The 18,489-nt window shown below is 36.9% G+C and overlaps 3 protein-coding genes across 4 annotated transcripts; 1 reads left to right on the plus strand and 2 right to left on the minus strand.

The window, feature by feature from the left end:
• Window positions 1-7,042: 7,042 nt before the first annotated feature.
• LOC137935221 (vacuolar fusion protein MON1 homolog) lies at window positions 7,043-10,066 on the minus strand. The gene is made up of 10 exons (XM_068779913.1): window positions 9,769-10,066; window positions 9,541-9,716; window positions 8,696-8,775; window positions 8,541-8,612; window positions 8,403-8,442; window positions 8,007-8,108; window positions 7,758-7,879; window positions 7,483-7,539; window positions 7,236-7,277; window positions 7,043-7,138 (listed from the first exon to the last, which is right to left on the minus strand). The coding sequence occupies exons 1-10, from the start codon at window positions 10,064-10,066 to the stop codon at window positions 7,123-7,125; spliced, it is 1,005 nt and encodes a 334-aa protein (XP_068636014.1). The 3' UTR covers window positions 7,043-7,122.
• Window positions 10,067-10,649: 583 nt separating this feature from the next.
• Window positions 10,650-13,796, plus strand: LOC137935222 (ubiquitin carboxyl-terminal hydrolase 21-like). The gene is made up of 7 exons (XM_068779914.1): window positions 10,650-10,916; window positions 11,034-11,055; window positions 11,256-11,366; window positions 12,133-12,302; window positions 12,411-12,737; window positions 12,825-12,947; window positions 13,084-13,796. Exons 1-7 carry the CDS (start codon window positions 10,650-10,652, stop codon window positions 13,198-13,200), a joined length of 1,137 nt encoding a protein of 378 aa, XP_068636015.1. The 3' UTR covers window positions 13,201-13,796.
• Window positions 13,797-14,842: 1,046 nt separating this feature from the next.
• Window positions 14,843-18,227, minus strand: LOC137934827 (uncharacterized). 2 transcript variants are annotated; one of them, XM_068779363.1, is made up of 8 exons: window positions 17,845-18,227; window positions 17,706-17,727; window positions 17,393-17,503; window positions 16,455-16,624; window positions 16,020-16,346; window positions 15,810-15,932; window positions 15,367-15,673; window positions 14,843-15,261 (listed from the first exon to the last, which is right to left on the minus strand). In XM_068779363.1, the coding sequence occupies exons 1-8, from the start codon at window positions 18,184-18,186 to the stop codon at window positions 15,044-15,046; spliced, it is 1,620 nt and encodes a 539-aa protein (XP_068635464.1). In that variant the 5' UTR covers window positions 18,187-18,227; the 3' UTR covers window positions 14,843-15,043. The 2 variants fall into 2 exon arrangements, with proteins under 2 accessions (XP_068635464.1, XP_068635463.1); XM_068779362.1 differs by having other exon boundaries at window positions 17,607-17,727.
• Window positions 18,228-18,489: the final 262 nt, after the last annotated feature.

Consider the following 18,489-nt stretch of genomic DNA (forward strand, 5'->3'; position numbering starts at 1 on the left):
AGTTTATCTAATAGGTTAGATGAATGCTTGGGGGTAAGAAACCCAACCCCTCGGGAAAGAAGGAGAAGCCCTGCGACCACGCAAGGGGAGCAATTTGCTAGACGAATAGAGCACCTAGTAAGTGGCATGAGTGTTGGTCTAGGTAGTGGGACCATCCCAAGATAAACAAAATTGGACTTCCCAATTTTTTAGGGGTCCAAAGACCCTTTCATTTGGCTCTATAGGTGTGAAAAAAAAATTCACATCAAAAGATGGCTGAAATAAACAAAGTGGGGTTGGCCACCTTCCACATGCTCAATGAAGCGCAACTGTGGGGCCACCAGTTAGAATTGGAGAATCCGCACCTAGAATGGGAGGAGTTTAAAGAGTTGTGTACAATTCGGTTTAGACCTCCTGCTCAAGGCAACCCATTGGGGGATCTAGTGCTGCTACGCCAAACGAGTAGTGTGGAGCACTATCAAAAATTATTTCAAGAAAAGTTGGCAAGGGCCAGCAAGATTGTTTGGGTGGATCAACAAGTCAGTCTGTTTACAACAGGCTTGACCGAGTCCCTCCACTTAGAAGTGGAACTACTTGGCCCTCCTATTTTAGCACGGGCAATGAATTTGGCCAGAACATTAGAAGCGAAACAAAAACTTCAATTCTGAAGGCCTAATTGGCAGGGAGGGAAACCAACTCAGGGCGCCATCTCTACTAGTAACCAATGGAGCACTAATGCACCTACAGTTGTGCCTATAAACCCCAAGCCCAGTCCGTCTCAACCAGCATTCATAAAAAAATTGAACAAGGCAGATATGGAAAACAGAAGGTCCAAAGGCTTATATTATAATTGTGATGAAAAGTACACATTTGGACATCAATGTCAGAAGTGGATGATGAGGAGGAACCTCCAGAGAGCGAAGAGCCAGTGGAGGAAGAACCTGCAATTTCTCTCCAAGCCATCACTGGCCTCCAATCCACCAAAACCATGCAACTTTGTGCTCTAGTCAACGAGCAACCTCTTTATGTCTGGTTGACTCAGGGAGTACCCATAATTTTATAAGCTTCAATGCGGCCCAGCAGTTACAACTTCAGGTGCAACCTCGCCCAGTAGCTTCCGTATCAATGGCTAATGGAGAAAAACTTCCAAGTTATGGGGTTAGCAAGGTCATTATGTTTTCCATTGAGGGTCATCAATTGGATGCAGAATTTCTTATCATTCCTCTAGCCAGATTCGATATGGTTCTCGGAATTAAATGGCTGCAAATGTTGGGACCAATTTTGTGGGATTTCGCCGCTTTGACCATGAGCTTTGATTTGGCAGGCCACCGATTAACTTTACAGGGGCGCAAGGCTGAAGTTCAGCCACAATTACATGTACTCTAGCAACAGCATCATCCGCCTACTACCTTAGAAAATTTATTGGATGACTATATCGATATTTTTCAGGAACCTACAGGCCTTCTGCCTTTGAGACAATGTGACCACATAATTTTTTTGAAGGCTGGCTCCGAGGTGGTGGTTGTGCAGCCCTATCGCTACCCCAACTTGTAAAAGGATGAAATCAAAAAGCAATGCAAAATGATGCTCGAACAAGGCCTCATCAGAAGGAGTACGTCCCCTTTCTCTTCTCTAGTCTTATTGGTCAAGAAACAAGACAATACTTGGAGATTTTGCATGGATTATCGAGAATTAAATGCCAAGACTATCAAGGACAAGTTTCCTATCCCGATAGTCGATGAGTTATTAGATGAACTACACGGGGCTCAGTTTTTCACCAAGTTGGACTTGCGTTCGGTGTATCATCAAGTCCGTATGTATCCTCTGGATATTCATAAAACAACATTCCGTACTCATCACGGACACTTTGAATTTATCGTCATGCCATTTGGTCTGTCCAATGCACCTTCCATGATACATGAGTTAATGAACGAGGTATTTAATAACTATCTCTGAAAGTTTGTTCTCGTATTCTTTGATGACATATGAATTTTCAAGAGGTCATGGCCTCAACATTTAGAACATTTACACATGGTTTTCCAACTTATTCACGCCCATCGCCTTTACTTAAAAAGGACCGAGTGTACATTCGGGAGCCAACTGGTAACTTATTTGGGGCACATTATTACAGCATCAGGGGTTACAGTGGAGCCGAGCAAAATTGCAGCTATTACACAGTAGCCCGCACCGTGCAACATTTCAGCTTTAAGGGGTTTTTTTGGCTTAGCCGGATATTATAGAAAGTTCATTCCAAATTATGCGGCACTCGGAGCACCTTTATCCAATCTTCTACGTCGCAATGCCTTCCAAACTCTTAAGATAAACCTAGCCACTGCGCTTGTCTTACAGTTACCTGATTTTGAGGAGGTATAGGGGCAGTGCTGCAACAAGCAAACCATCCTATTGCCTATTTCAGTCGACAACTCCCACTACACCAGCACAAATTACCAGCATATGAATGTGAACTTATTGGTCTAGCGAAGGCAGTACGCAACTAGCGACCTTATTTATGGGGTCAATATTTTATCATCCGCACTAACCACTACAGTTTGAAATATTTGTTGGATCAACGCATTTCCACTTCCCCTCTACAGCAATGGATAAGTAAATTATTGGGGTTTGATTTCACAGTGGAACATAAGGCGGGTAGATTGAATACAACAGTTGATGCTCTCTCACGCAGATTTGAAGCTTCAGCGCAATTGAGTGCCATCAGTCACCCCTCACCTACACTATTGGACTCCATCAAGGCCGAACACAGCACCATACTGGAATTTCATGAATTATTTTAGAACATTACAGCCGGAAAAATGCCCTCATATTGGACCATTCATGACAACATCATTCTCTATAACCGACACATTTATTTGCCTCAATCGTCTCCTCTGATTGCCACCGTGCTGTCAGTTTATCATAACAACTATCATGAAGGAATTCAGAAAACATTAAGTCGGATCAGAAGGGATTTTTATTGGGAAGGTATGAAATCCTCTATTACTTTATATGTAGCTGTTTGTACAGTGTGTCAGTGTAACAAGGCAGAGCATTTAAGCCCCGCAGGGGTGCTGCAACCGCTCAACCTTCCCACGCAGGTATGGTCAGACATATCTATGGATTTTATTGAAGGTCTTCCGAAGTCTTCTGGGAAATCTACTCTTCTTGTGGTCATGGACAGATTCTCAAAGTATGGCCACTTCATTCCTTTGGAACACCCTTACACAGCGGCATCAGTAGCAAAGATATGTTTTACACACATTGTTCGTCTCCACGGCATTCCAGAGTCATTTGTAAGTGATAGGGATGTCGTCTTCACTAGTCAATTCTGGCGTGATCTTTTCCACCTCTACAACACCAAATTAAATTATTCTTCAGCATATCATCTTCAATCAGATGGCTAGACAGAAGTGTTGAACCGCACCATTGAAATGTATTTACGGTGTTTGGTGAGAGACCGTCCAAAACAATGGGTAGAATGTATTCCTTGGGCTAAGTATTCCTACAATACCTCCTTCCACACTGCCTTACAGGAGACATCGTTCCGGATTGTCTATGGCAGGGATCCCCCCCCCGTCTCCTTTCTTATGTTGAAGGGTCCACCCGAGTGGATACAGTTGACAAAGCTCTCATCGACCGGGATCAATTGTTGGCAGTTACTCGGCTACGCCTATGCCAAGCCCAAGCACGGATGAAAGAGTATTATGATCAAGGCCACCGGGACATTCAGTACAACCAAGGTGATTTTGTTTGGCTACGGCTCCAGCATTACCGACAATTTTCTATGGCAGGCAATCGGCACAAGCTCTCGCCCAAATATTTTGGGCCATTCCTCATTCTTTAGCGGGTGAGTGAAGTCGCATATAAACTCCAGCTTCCTCCAAACGCCAAGATCCACGATGTGTTCCATGTCTCTTTCCTCAAGCAATTCAAAGGCAGCGTCCCTCCTCACACTTCATCGTTACCACCCATGGAAGACGGGCAGCTTTCTCTCATGCCAACATAAATTTTAAACGCTTGTCAGAATCAGCAGCGCCGAGAAGTGTTAGTTCAATGGTCACACTCCAAAGCCACCAATGCAACTTGGGAGGACATCGACGTATTTCAGCAAGTCTACCCCACATTCGAGATTGCGGACAACCTCATTTTCAAGGAGGGGAGTGATGTTGTGGACTCGATAGCAGGACGAGTCATCCAGAGGTGACGTAGATGAGTTGGTGACTCAATGGAGCAATGAAGGACATTAGGCATTACATTTTTCCTTTATTTATTTATTTCATGAATTATAAGTAGGAAGGCCACTAAGGGCATTATTGTAATAACTAAGATATCGAGCCTTGGTTTTAAGAGGCTATCGAAAGGAATGAGAAGGCAAGCATAAATTATCAAGGATTAGCGTTCCCCTTGAGGAACCCAAGGTGCAGGATTCCCTTTGACAAGCCTAGTTATCCTCCATTCCATTCGATTTCTCAATTCCCCTTTTCCCCATTCCGTTTTATCCACCCATTCGTCAACATAGGTCGACCAGGCAAAGCTAGGCGACCTGGTTCTGATTCAGAATTGCAAGAAAAACTCTCCTTTCGTCGAATCACTCGGTCCATGGTCAGAGACCACAACATTCCATGACCATTCCTAAGCACTATTACACTTTGAAATTGAATTTGAAGTTCAGACTTGCATTATGAACAACTAACCCTTCAGGAGCTAAGTATAGTTGTGCATTTTACTTTGAAATCCATACATAGCTTTACGTTTACTAGAATTATTGTACCCTTACTTTAAAATCAAGTTATTCATTCTAGTAAAGGAATTTGAATTGACATTTTCTTAAGTATTGATTACTTGGGTTTGAATAAGCATTTTTAAAATCTATTGAGTGTTTGTAAAGTGTGTTTAAACTTGAGTTATTGTAATTTGAAATTGAATATAAAGTTCAGCTTATTAGTTGTAGGATAGAATTTTGAAAACAAAGTTATATTGAGCTTCTTTGATCATGACCTATTTTGTAAACCAATCCTGAATTTCTTTTGATCCTTGAATTTTAAAATCAATCAATTCTATTAAAGACTAATTAAGTTGGTCCCATCTAAACTTGTACTTTTCTTTGTGCTTATAATTTTAATGTCAGCCTGCTAAGAGATATTTTTTTGTATGTGTTCAATTGTAAAGAAGCGACCGACCCTTCATGTTTTAGGTCAAATTTTGAATAGGCACAACCATTCTTCAACTTAAAACATTGAGTAAGCCTTTGTCACTGATATTGAGCTACTAAAAAAACTTGTTCTAGATTTTTTTTTTTGTTTTTTTTTGTTTTTTGTAGTTTAGTGATCAAAATGCAAAAGCCTAGGTCTAGGCTTGAAAATGTTTATTGGCTATTGAAAAGCCCAAGTGCAAGTCTAGGTTGGTGAGCTTAGTTTCTTTTTTAAGTCCTTATAAATTGGCTAGTATGGCTAAAGTAGCATAAGTCCTTGAGTGGGCAGTATTATAATTTAGCTCTTGAGGTTTTTTTTTTACCTTTTTACATTGTCAAGTCAACTTTGAAGTGTGAAGACATTGAGAATGGACGCAACAGATAACTTTGAAGTTTAAGCAAGAGAATGAGTATTTTTTTATAATATGCTTAAATAGAACATATATCTAAATAGATAATTAACTAAAACAAACATGGTTACAACACTAATAAGTAATTTAATGTAGAATTAAAATATATTAATATAATAATTAATTACCCTAATTAATAAATGATAGCAGTTTACTGTAAATTGATACAATAATTATGTGCGATAATTAACTATGCACTAATTAATTATAAAAATAAAAAAATAACATAATTGAATATAATAAATAAAAATACTATTTTATTAATAACATAAGATATATTTTAACATACTATAAGTTAATAATATATTTCCATAAAATTAAAAAATCATTAGTTTAATTAATGAAAAAATAGAATAATTAAACAAAAATAATTGATCAAATGTTTAATTTAATAATATTTTAATTACGACTCTTAAATCACTAATTTAATACAATAATAAAACTAATTAATATAATAAATAAATAAATATATTATTTTATTATTAACATAAGATATATGTTTACATAGTATGAATTAATAATATATTTCTAAAAAATTAAAAGTTATTATTTTAATTAATTATAAAAATAAAATAATTAAATAAAAATACTTGATGAAATGCCTATTTTAACAATATTTTAATTACCACTCTTAAATCACTAATTTAATGCAATAATAAAGCTAATGAATATAATAAATAAATAAATAAATAAAATATTTAATTAATAACGTAAGATATATTTTTACATATTAATAATATATTTCCATAACATAAAAAATTATGAGTTTAATTAATTATAAATATAAAATAATTGAACAAAAATACTTGATCAAATGCTTACTTTAACAATATTTTAATTACCATTCTTGTAATTTAATACATTAATAAAAAATAAATATAATAAATAAATTATTTTATTAATAACATAAGATATATTTTTACCTAACATAAATTAATAATATATTTCCTCAAAAGCACACACCCCAGACCTCTAATGGTAGCCTTACTGTTCAACATTTCCATGAGGTTCCACAACTCCTAAGAGGAAAACTCTTCTAATGTCATCTGGTTAATCATATGAATATTTTTTTATGAGAATTGTACATGTATCGAACTTGCTCAAATTCATTTTTAGATGCTGGAATTTGAAACTAACAGCAATGGAGAAGTGTCGGCTCAAACAGAAACTAAACTCTGCGACCCAGATTCAATTGGGATACAGACTTGTGAAGATTACAAAAAATTGCATTTTACAAGTAATTTTTCAAATAAATAAAGAAAAAAATTTCCTTCCATAATTTTCTAGTACAACATAAAAGCATATTTTCAGTGTAACAGAGGTTGATTTTTGCAGTCATCGACCCAAACCTCAGATGATAGAGGACCAGGATCCACTTCCTAGCAGTGTACAGGAAATGAAAATAATAGGTGGGGACTTTAATTACAAGGACCTACATATAATGACCTATACATCTGAAGGAAGTCACCAAAAAAAATGGACTTGCACCTAATATGAAAATCTCGTTTTCAATGTCTCTCACCCATTGACATACTCGATTGCAAATTTTTATCGCCAAAGCCTACTGATCCAACAAAGTCCATGGTCAAGTATAGTGTTAGATACATTATATACATGGTCATTGAGAGGACAATTGTTTCAGAAAGTATCAAGAGGCAAACCTTGTTAGCCAGTGGATCAAAAGCTGCATAAAGTTCAAAGTCCTGAGTGATCCAGCACAATAAAACTGGAGTAAGTATCCTAAAGTGGAGCGCCACTAGGAAGCCAAACAAAAACATAGAGAGAGGCTGAACTCAATTGTCACAGAATCTGAATATTGAATAAATGCATACACACTCGTATAGATATGCATACAATTAGGACTTGACACTAGTTGTCACAGAATCTAATATAGTACCAGCCGCTTGCCTTGTAGGGTAAGCAAAAGGCAGGCATGTATATGCATGAAGAAATGTTGTAGGGTTCCTGAAACAGATTAAAAAAAAAAAAAATCAAAACCATCCAACATTTCTGTCCCATCCACTTCCAAAGAACCCAAACCAACTGAAATCAAACATGAATTAACAAAAAAATAAACATTGAAGAAAAATTAATAAATTACCATTAAAAAAGAAAGGAAAATCCTTAGACAATCAAAAAGAGATAGAAGAGGAAGAGAGAGAGAGAGATAGCAATGCACAAACCAACTGAAAGAATGAATAAGAGAGGAAAAAACAGTATCAGTTCCTCCAAGCAAGGGCGTCATATCAAACTTTGGATTCTTCTCAACACATCGGTTTACAGATCTTGTCAAGATAAGAAGCATCTGTATTCAAATCAAAACAAAATCATTTAAAGCAAGAGCAGATGAAAATAAAAAGTACACAAACACATGCTGAAGCCACATTCTATTATTAGCTTTATAAAAACCATTCAGAAAGTAAGTAAATTACTTGTCCATATAAAAGTTCTAGCTGACCTCTCAATGACTCATAAGGCTCCTCCGTACAGCTGATACAGACCAGATATATAGGGCCTTTCACAAGAAAAACCACCTGAGCACAAAACAAGTTCTGGTCATTATCCTAAAACATTGATGCTGCCAATATCTAGAACATACGAATCCTAGAAACTTTTGAAAAGAAAAAATATCTAGAAGATAAATTATTACAAAACATGCAGTATGCTATGTGAATCAGCTGTCTTGCATGAAGTATTATTTAATAGTTACGTTGGGGTCAAGGCAAGAGGATGGAAGGAATTTGAGCCAAATCTTTAACAAATGAAACTAAGCCAGTATAACTCTTTCACTCAACTCAGATAGAATAAAACAAGGGCAAAAAACTGACCTGATGATTTGCAGCCCTTACAAAATTCACACGATCTCCACTAAAAAGAGACCAGAAAGAAAATCAACAGAATTGAAACAATGTAGCTTGAACTTCTAGTTAAACAGGATTCCGTAAAGCTAGTCCCAGTAATTTTACCCGTTCTGCACAAAGGAAATAATGGCTTGCAAAGTTGCAGAAAATCCAGATAATCTATGCTCATCTCCATATCTGGAAGAAATTAAAGTTAATCACAGATCAAAAACTGCTTCTCACGATTTATTTTGATGTGAAGGTGAGAAACACAGACAAACCTAGAGTATATTGGCTTTCCAGAGTGACTTAACACAAAAAAGTGTTTTTTTCTTTTTCTCCATGAAACAAAACCATCCTCCTGCACACACATTGTAATGAATGATAAAATAAGTAAGCAGAGAAATCAAAAACTGCTTCTCGCGATTTATTTTGATGTGAAGGTGCGAAACACACACAAACCTAGAGTATATTGGCTTTCCAGAGTGACTTAACACAAAAAAGTGTTTTTTTCTTTTTCTCCATGAAACAGAACCATCCTCCTACACACACCTTGTAATGAATGATAAAATAAGTAAGCAGAGAACTTACATAAGCAAAAGTGATAAAGTTAGTGGGTTCGTTAGATTTCAATGCCCAGTAAAACACAGAGCAAACCAAAGCTAAAGAAAAGCTAAACACAGAGACCAAAGCAAACAATAAGATGAGTCAAACAACATAAATAACATCGTTTAGTTTGATTAAACTGCCAACTTAACGAGATGACACTCACCACGTACACAAGTACTTGTATTCTAATCATGAACACCGTTTGCGTAAGAGTACTTATTCTAACAGAACAATATAGTAAACAGAAGGCACCACGACAACGGCCAATACTTTCCCACATGTCAAGCTTTGGGAGTCCATAACTAAATGCAATAGAATTTGATCAATGCAAAATGTGGACTACAAATACACTAATGCTTCAGCGGACAAGAAAGTTGTAGCAGATTCAATTTTCGTATTTTTGCTGATAGTTTGACTCCAAATTTCAATCATCCGAAGCATCGGAACACAAATTCACAAAGTTTTACAGCCACTAAAGCCCATAGATGACTATAAAATGGAAAATTATAACACTGACCTCATCAATGTGCCGCTTCCCCGGTGTCGACGCGGAAGAATCTGCTGCATCAGCTTCAGCAATCCCATCTTCCCTAACTTCCTCAATCCCCGTACTACAGGCTACTACCCCTCTCCCCCGCGTATCCACTGCCGCTGGGGCTTGACGATTCTTCCACCTCAATCTCCCAATTATCCCTCAAATCCGCAACCGAAGAAGATCTCCTAACCTCCTCCGCCTCCTTCGTACCAGCAACTGCAGGAACTAAAACATCCCCAGTCGCTTCTCCTTCCTCGTGCTCCCGTTTCTCCTTTTTGTTCTCTTCTTCACTTCCAGACCTCGCATCATGAACGCCATTGACGCCGGCATGAGAATCCTCATCAATTGGATGTTGGACAGGCGCATCAGAGGCCGAAGTGTCGGTGTCGACAAGTGACACACGTTTGAGGCAATCAACGATCTGCTCGGAAGGATTAGGATTATGTTGATCGGCGAGGAGGGAGGAAGGAGGAACTGAATCGGAATCGGCATCTGCAGCGGAGTCCATGAGGGTTTTGGAACCGAAATTTTGAGAGATAGGTAGGAGCGACGGGAAAGGGGGGGGGGGGGGAAGTTTTAATGAGTTTCCATCGAGAGCGGTGCCAGAGGGAGAAGGGAAAGGGGAGCGAGAGCGGGTGCGAAAGGGCGAAGGAGAAAAAATTTCGGGAGAACGAGCCAGCGTCGGGAGAAAAAATTTTCGTGCCCTATGAGTTCATGTGAATGAACCAGGAGAAAAAATTTTCGGGCCCGACGAGTTCATGTGGATGAACCAGATTTCGGTGGAATCCTGATTACGTGAACATGAACTTAACCCGTGGTGCGCTAACCCTGTCTTATAGTCAACATTTTCAAACACCCGCCGAGACGCGGGTCGGAGAATTTTCATGTTCCCTCTCTCTTTTCAAAACCAGAATGTCACCGCCTTCCTACCAATTTCGAATTCAAGAAAGCTCTGAAATAAGCCGGCGGAGATCACCTTAGCTTTCGGCAGTCTCATACCCTCTTTTTGAGTAATTAAGCTAGTTCTTGATTCTTCAACAGTGAATACTCTCCATTGTCGACAATTGAATTTGAGGAATCGCGAGACCGCTATGAATCAATCAGGTGATTCAGAAAGTCCAGGTTTGACTCCTACAAAACTGGAGTTCGCAGAAGAATACGAATTCGAAGCAATGAATCAGAATCCTGATATGTCTGATCTCACAAATCAATCCGTAGAGGCAGATGCATCGAGGATTATTAAAACATCGGCAAGATTCAATGAGACGAGTGAAAGCATCAGATCGAGTGTCTTCCTTCATCATGAATACGCTGAAACTTCTCGAACCGAAGATCCTCCAATGTCCTCTTCGTCCGTGGTTTGTTTCTGTACACATTTCAATATTGCTCTTGGATTGCTTATGAATTCGATGCCTTTATCTGTTTCCCTATACTTGTCGTAACATTTTTATATTTGCGTTTACCATTTTATGTAGGGTGCCGGGCTAGTAAATTTGGGTAATTTACGTGTTTCCCCAATGCTATTGTTCAGAGTTTGACTCTGTTCCTTTCATTCTAAGTCTTCGTTCCTGCGACCACGCATCTCCTTGTTCTCGTAAGAAGCCAATAGAGTTTTGACCTTTATATAGTTTTAGATTACTATGTTTTCTTTATCATTTGGGAATTTCTAATATCTGTTTTAAATTGGTCAACTGCAGGCAGTCAGGGGGGTCTCTGTATTATATGTGCTCTACGGGACCTCATTGAGCGTTCTTTGGCTTCATCTGGTGGTATAGTTAAGCCTGAGAGTTTGGTGCAGAATTTGAACCGTATCCGCTTGACTTGATGCATTTGTTGTTTGTAACTTGTTTTGGAAGATAAACAGTCTTCACCATTTCTCTTTATGTTGTCTCCGTCATAGTTCGCAGTGGTATTTTTGGTGAACTTGGAGCTTGGAGCTCTACACAAACCCTTCTTTTATAATTTATTCAATATGCTTATAATTCCTCTTATTTGGTCAAATTTGCTAATAATCTTTGTGAATTTGACGTGCAGTTTGATCTGATTTATTTTTTTAAATATTGCTTGCATCTGAATTTGAATTTTCCCTTGATCAGTGCTGGACATTGAATTATTAAATCCATCCTTCTGTCTGTTTTGCTTCAGCGACATATGTGAACTCAAGTAGGGGATTTGCGTTTGTCTTGTGTTCTTAATGTTTTTACATTAACTGATGGTCTTTCTTTATAGTTATTGCAAACTCTAGCATTTATTGCTAAATTTTAATTCAGTATGCCTTCATGAGAGTTGAATTCAGTGCATAAATTTTGAATAAAATTTAAGTAGGTTTTTTTTTTTTTTTGGACCTTGGAAGAGTTTATTGATCTGTAATTTATTTTGTCATTTATTTGAATGAATAATTTAGTTTGGCCTATACAATAGATAATTTTTTTTATTGAATGTCATATATCCAATTGCACTATGTCACTTTCAAAGAAACAAGCTTCTCAACCTTTTGTTTTGTTTATCATTGTAATTTCTTATTCTGCTCTCTATGTTGTCAAAGTTTGGTTATCTTCACTTAGGTATTGTCAGATATCTCCCCAACATTCGTTAAATACAGGCAGGAAGATGCTCATGAGTTCCTGCAGTGCATGCTGGATAGGCTCCATCTGCACTGTGCGGACTTAATAATGCAGGAACAGGAGCAGCCCTCAAAAGAGAGCTTCGTAAAACAATTATTTGGAGGCTGTCTTAAAAGTCAGGTATAGTTTGACACAACCAATTTCCTTGTCCAAGCCTGCTCAAGCTCATGGGAGAAAAGAAACTATATACTTTTCTTTAAGTCTTAACTCTTTCTTGAATAATTTCAGGTACGATGTTGTAATTGTGGTCACTGTTCAGATACATATGAGCCTCTAGTTGATATAAGTCTGGAAGTGGAAGAGGCACACAGTTTGTGGAATGCTTTTGAATTATTCACCAAAGTTGAAAAAATAGATATGTTTAGCTGTGAAAGTTGTAAAATGAAAGTCTCAGTAGAAAAACAGCTTACTCTAGACAGGCTCCCTGTAATGTCCATTCTGCATTTCAAGAGATTTAACACCGTTGAGAGTTATGTTGAGAAACTATCAAAGTTTGTATCTTTTCCTCTAGACCTGGACATGAGACCTTTTCACAGCAGCAGAGACGAAACTCATGTATGTATTTCTACCGTTGTGCTGCAGTGAACTAGGAACTGTTTTAGTTTTCCATACCTGTCTAACAAATGGAATTTATGATGTCAGGAGGAATTAAAATATGATCTACATGCAGTTGTGGTGCATGGGAGTGTGTATTCTGGCTTTGGACATTACATTTCTTTCATTCGTTCCTCTGAACACTGTTGGTTCCAGCTGGATGATGAGAAGGTGCTCTAAATAGAATTTTACAAACTATAATTTTGTTTTCTGATTCTTACTCAGTATGCTTCTATTGTAAATACCTCGAACAAGCAACGAAGTAATATAGCCTTATATTGTGGTTCTATGGTCTTGGCTGTTGCAGGTGACACAGGTTTCCGAGGAGTTGGCTCTTTCTCTGCAGACCTATATTTTATTCTATGTGAAGCAAGGATCACCCTCATTTGCAAGCTTGGAAGCACTTTCCTTGGAAATGTCCTGAGTCTAGCATGCATGCTGCAGTATCCAACTCCGTTTTGGATGAGAGAAAGATGGATAATGGTTATGATAGTGAGCAGCCACCAACCATATCTTCTCTTCTGGACAATATGGTCTTGCTGACTGGAATTTGACTCCTCCATCAACACCTACAAGGTGTCCTAGTCCGGAGACGATGGGCTTTGGATTTGTCATTTGTAACTTGTTGTTCTTCACTAGAGGAATCTTTTATTGTTCAAGAATGTGATATTGGTGCAATGATTTGACAGATTTAGGCAAGCCACAGAAACTCATAGCCACACCTTTGGTTATGCCAGCCATGGCATTGAATAGATATATGAGAGGGATGCCCACTTCATGGAGATAGTGTTTTATGAAATACATTCCATCTAGAAAGTGCAGAAGTGAAGGCACTGAAAGCAAACGACAGAGGGTATTTTCACAAACAGGCCACCCTTATTCTGCAACGCTTGGATTTACAACATAGAATTTTCATTTTTTTTTTGGGAAATTCTTAGCAATTGTAGATATTCTTATCATCGAAAACTAGGCTTATCTTTCAATAAACATCAACCTTGTATATTTTTCCTTTTTGTAATGTATATGTATCATTTTGTTTCTTTTTAAGTTCCTTTGTGTATGTAAGGACTTCACATATTTTGTCAAAAATCAGAGTTTGCTGTTTTAGATGGTGTGGTTTATTTTTCATTTGTAATAATATGCAATTTTGTAAATAATGTCCTTATTCAAGCAAATTCTTGTTGAGTTTTAAAAAATAAAAAGGGTTGAAGTGATTTAGAACTAAAATATTTAGAATTGTAATTTTGTATTAGCTATTACAATTATTGAATTAAAAGAAAAGAAAATTTCTACTATATACTTGAAATAATTGATATTTGTATGATATTGGGTGAATAATACTAATAGAAGTATTGTTCTTTCAAAACAATACTAATACAAATGTTGTCAAAACAATACTATTTGGAAATGATATTTGTGTAATATTGGCTGAACAATATTAATGGTAATATTATTCTTTCACAACAATATTAATGAAAATGTTGTTCTTTTAGAACGATACTATTGGAAGTGATATTTGTGTGATATTGGGTGAATAATATTAATGATAGTATTGTTCTTTCACAACAATATTAATAGAAATGTTATTCTTTTAGAATAATACTATTGGAAGTGATATTTGTATGATATCACACAAATATCACTTCCAATAGTTTAGTTCTAAAAGAACAACATTTCCATTAATATTGTTGTGAGAGAACAATACTAAACCATTAATATTGTTCACCCAATATCACACAAATATCACTTCCAATAGTATTGTTTTGAAAGAACAATATTTCCATTAGTATTGTTTTGAAAGAACAATACTTCCATTAATATTATTCACCCAATATCACACAAATAGCAATTATTTCAAGTATCTAGTAAAAAATTTCTTTCTTTTAATTAAATAATTGTAGTAGCTAATACAAAATTACAATTCTAAAGATACCTAAATTCTAAATATTTCAACTCTAAATCACTTCAACCCCTTTTATTTTTTAAAACTCAACAAGTATTTGCTTGAATAGGACATTATTTACAAAATTGCATATTATTAGAAATGAAAAATGAACCACACCATCTAAAACAACAAACTCTGATTTTTGACAAATATGTGAGTCTTTACACACACAAAGGAACTTAAAAAAGAAACAAAATAATACATATACATTGCAAAAAGGAAAAACATAAAGGTTTGATGTTTATTGAAAAATAAGCCTAGTTTTTTATAAGAAAAATATCTACAATTGCTAAGAATTTCCCAAAAAAAACAAATGGAAATTCTACATTGTAAATCCGCGCGTTGCAGAATAAGGATGGCCTGTTTGTGAAAATACCCTCTGTCGTTTGTTTTCAGTGCCCTCACTTCTACACTTTCTAGATGGAATGTATTTCATAAAACATTGTCTCCGCGAAGTGGGCATCCCTTTCATATATCTATTCAATGCCTTGGCTGGCATATCCAAAGGTGTGGCTATGGGTTTCCTTGGCTTGCCTAAATCTGTCATATCATTGCACCAATATCATATTCTTGAACAAAAAAAGATTCCTTTAGTGAAGAACAAGTTACAAATGACAAATCCAAAGCAAGGAAGATGATCTTTACCCCAGGGAACTTTAGCCACCATCTCCAGACTAGGACACCTTATAGGTGTTGGAGGAGTCAAATTCCAGTCCTCAGAGTCATCAAGAGCATATTGTCCAGAAGATATGGTTGGTGGCTGCTCACTATCATAACCAGTATCCATCTTTCTCTCATCCGAAACTGAGTTGGATACTGCAGCATGCATGCTAGACTCAGGACATTTCCAAGGAAGTGCTTTCAAGCTTGCAAATGAGGGTGATCCTTGCTTCACATAGAATAGAATATAAGCCTGCTGAGAAAGAACCAACTCCTCAGAAACCTGTGTCACCTGCAACAGCCAAGACCATAGAACCACAATATAAGGCTATATTACTTCGTTGCTTGTTCGAGGTATTTACAATAGAAGCATACTGAGTAAGAATCAGAAAACAAAATTATAGTTTGTAAAATTCTATTTAGAGCACCTTCTCATCATCCAGCTGGAACCAACAGTGTTCAGAGGAACGAATGAAAGAAATGTAATGTCCAAAGCCAGAATACACACCCTCATGCACCACAACTGCATATAGATCATATTTTAATTCCTCCTGACATCATAAATTCCATTTGTTAGACAGGTATAGAAAAGTAAAACAGTTCCTAGTTCACTGCAGCACAACGGTAGAAATACATACATGAGTTTCGTCTCTGCTGCTGTGAAAAGGTCTCATGTCCAGCTCTAGAGGAAAAGATACAAACTTTGATAGTTTCTCAACATAACTCTCAACGGTGTTAAATCTCTTGAAATGCAGAATGGAGATTACAGGGAGCCTGTCTAGAGTAAGCTGTTTTTCTACTGAGACTTTCATTTTACAACTTTCACAGCAAAACATATCTATTTTTTCAACTTTGGTGAATAATTCAAAAGCATTCCACAAACTGTGTGCCTCTTCCACTTCCAGACTTATATCAATTAGAGGCTCATATGTATCTGAACAGTGACCACAATTACAACATCGTACCTGAAATTATTCAAGAAAGAGTTAAGACTTAAAGAAAAGTATATAGTTTCTTTTCTCCCATGCGCTTGAGCAGGCTTGGACAAGGAAATTGGTTGTGTCAAACAATACCTGACTTTTAAGACAGCCTCCAAATAATTGTTTTACGAAGCTCTCTTTTGAGGGCTGCTCCTGTTCCTGCATTATTAAGTCCGTACAGTGCAGATGGAGCCTATCCAGCATGCACTGCAGGAACTCATGAGCATCTTCCTGCCTGTATTTAACGAATGTTGGGGAGATATCTGACAATACCTAAGTGAAGATAACCAAACTTTGACAACATAGAGAGCAGAATCAGAAATTACAATGATAAACAAAACAAAAGGTAGAGAAGCTTGTTTCTTTGAAAGTGACATAGTGCAATTGGATATATGACATTCAATAAAAAAAACTATCTATTGTATAGGCCAAACTAAATTATTCATTCAAATAAATGACAAAATAAATTACAGATCAATAAACTTTTCCAAGGTCCAAAAAAAAAAAAAAAAAACCTACTTAAATTTTATTCAAAATTTAAGCACTGAATTCAACTCTCATGAAGGCATACTGAATTAAAATTTAGCAATAAATGCTAGAGTTTGCAATAACTATAAAGAAAGACCATCAGTTAATGTAAAAACATTAAGAACACAAGACAACCGCAAATCCCCTACTTGAGTTCACGTATGTCGCTGAAGCAAAACAGACAGAAGGATGGATTTAATAATTCAATGTCCAGCACTGATCAAGGGAAAATTCAAATTCAGATGCAAGCAATATTTAAAAAATAAATCAGATCAAACTGCACGTCAAATTCACAAAGATTATTAGCAAATTTAACCAAATAAGAGGAATTATAAGCATATTGAATAAATTATAAAAGAAGGGTTTGTGTAGAGCTCCAAGCTTCAAGTTCACCAAAAATACCACTGCGAACTATGACGGAGACAACATAAAGAGAAATGGTGAAGACTGTTTATCTTCCAAAACAAGTTACAAACAACAAATGCATCAAGTCAAGCGGATACGGTTCAAATTCTGCACCAAACTCTCAGGCTTAACTATACCACCAGATGAAGCCAAAGAACGCTCAATGTGGTCCCGTAGAGCACATATAATACAGAAACCCCCCTGACTGCCTGCAGTTGACCAATTTAAAACAGATATTAGAAATTCCCAAATGATAAAGAAAACATAGTAATCTAAAACTATATAAAGGTCAAAACTCTATTGGCTTCTTACGAGAACAAGGAGATGCATGGTCGCAGGAACGAAGACTTAAAATGAAAGGAACAGAGTGAGTCAAACTCTGAACAATAGCATTGAGGAAACACGTATTACCCAAATTTACTAGCCCGGCACCCTACATAAAAAGGAAAACGCAAATATAAAAACGTTACGACAAGAATAAAGAAACAGATAAAGGCATCGAATACATGAGCAATCCAAGAACAATATTGAAATGTGTACAGCAACAAACCACGAACGAAGAGGACATTGGAGGATCTTCGGTTCGAGGAGTTTCAGCGTATTCTTGATGAGGGAAGACACTCGATCTGATGCTTTCACTCGTCTCATCGAATCTTGCTGATGTTTTAATAATCCTCGATGCATCTGCCTCTACGGATTGATTTGTGAGATCAGACATATCAGGATTCTGATTCATTGCTTCGAATTCGTATTCATCTGCGAACTCCAGTTTTGTAGGAGTCAAACCTGGACTTTCTGAATCACCTGATTGATTCATAGCGGTGTCCCGATTCCTCAAATTCAATTGTCGACAATGGAGAGAATTCACTGTTGAAGAATCAAGAACGAGCATAATTACCCAAAAAGAGGGTATGAGACTGCCGAGAGCTAAGGGGACCTCCGCCGGCTTATTTCAGAGCTTTCTTGAATTCGAAATTGGTAGAAAGGCGGTGACATTTTGGTTTTGAAAAGAGAGGGAACATGTAAAGTCTCCAACCCTCGTTTTGGCGGGCGTTTTAAAATGTTCACTAAACAAAAACCTCTTTTTCTAAATGAAATTACATTTGATGCCATTTAAAAAACTTCTAGTGGAATACTGTAATCGGTACTTAGAAATTAGTAATAAAAACAAATACAAAATAGGATGTAAACGGGT

Source organism: Aristolochia californica, unplaced genomic scaffold (genome assembly GCF_029961685.1).
Source record: "Aristolochia californica isolate CCGP_79_NKW_82.1479 unplaced genomic scaffold, dmAriCali1.0.hap1 SCAF_6, whole genome shotgun sequence".
NCBI lineage: Eukaryota > Viridiplantae > Streptophyta > Magnoliopsida > Piperales > Aristolochiaceae > Aristolochia > Aristolochia californica.

Coding starts and splice junctions, on each gene's coding strand:
- LOC137935221 (XM_068779913.1), bottom strand. CDS start 10,066: ATGGACTCCGCTGCAGATGCCGATTCCGATTCAGTTCCTCCTTCCTCC. Junction 9,717..9,768: donor TTTAGTTCCTGCAGTTGCTG/GTACGAAGGAGG, acceptor TGCGGATTTGAG/GGATAATTGGGAGATTGAGG. Junction 7,278..7,482: donor CCTTTTGCTTACCCTACAAG/GCAAGCGGCTGG, acceptor TGGATCACTCAG/GACTTTGAACTTTATGCAGC.
- LOC137935222 (XM_068779914.1), top strand. CDS start 10,650: ATGAATCAATCAGGTGATTCAGAAAGTCCAGGTTTGACTCCTACAAAA. Junction 10,917..11,033: donor CAATGTCCTCTTCGTCCGTG/GTTTGTTTCTGT, acceptor CATTTTATGTAG/GGTGCCGGGCTAGTAAATTT. Junction 11,056..11,255: donor TGCCGGGCTAGTAAATTTGG/GTAATTTACGTG, acceptor GGTCAACTGCAG/GCAGTCAGGGGGGTCTCTGT.
- LOC137934827 (XM_068779362.1), bottom strand. CDS start 18,186: ATGCTCGTTCTTGATTCTTCAACAGTGAATTCTCTCCATTGTCGACAA. Junction 17,728..17,844: donor CAATGTCCTCTTCGTTCGTG/GTTTGTTGCTGT, acceptor CTTTTTATGTAG/GGTGCCGGGCTAGTAAATTT. Junction 15,674..15,809: donor TCCAGCTGGATGATGAGAAG/GTGCTCTAAATA, acceptor TGGCTGTTGCAG/GTGACACAGGTTTCTGAGGA.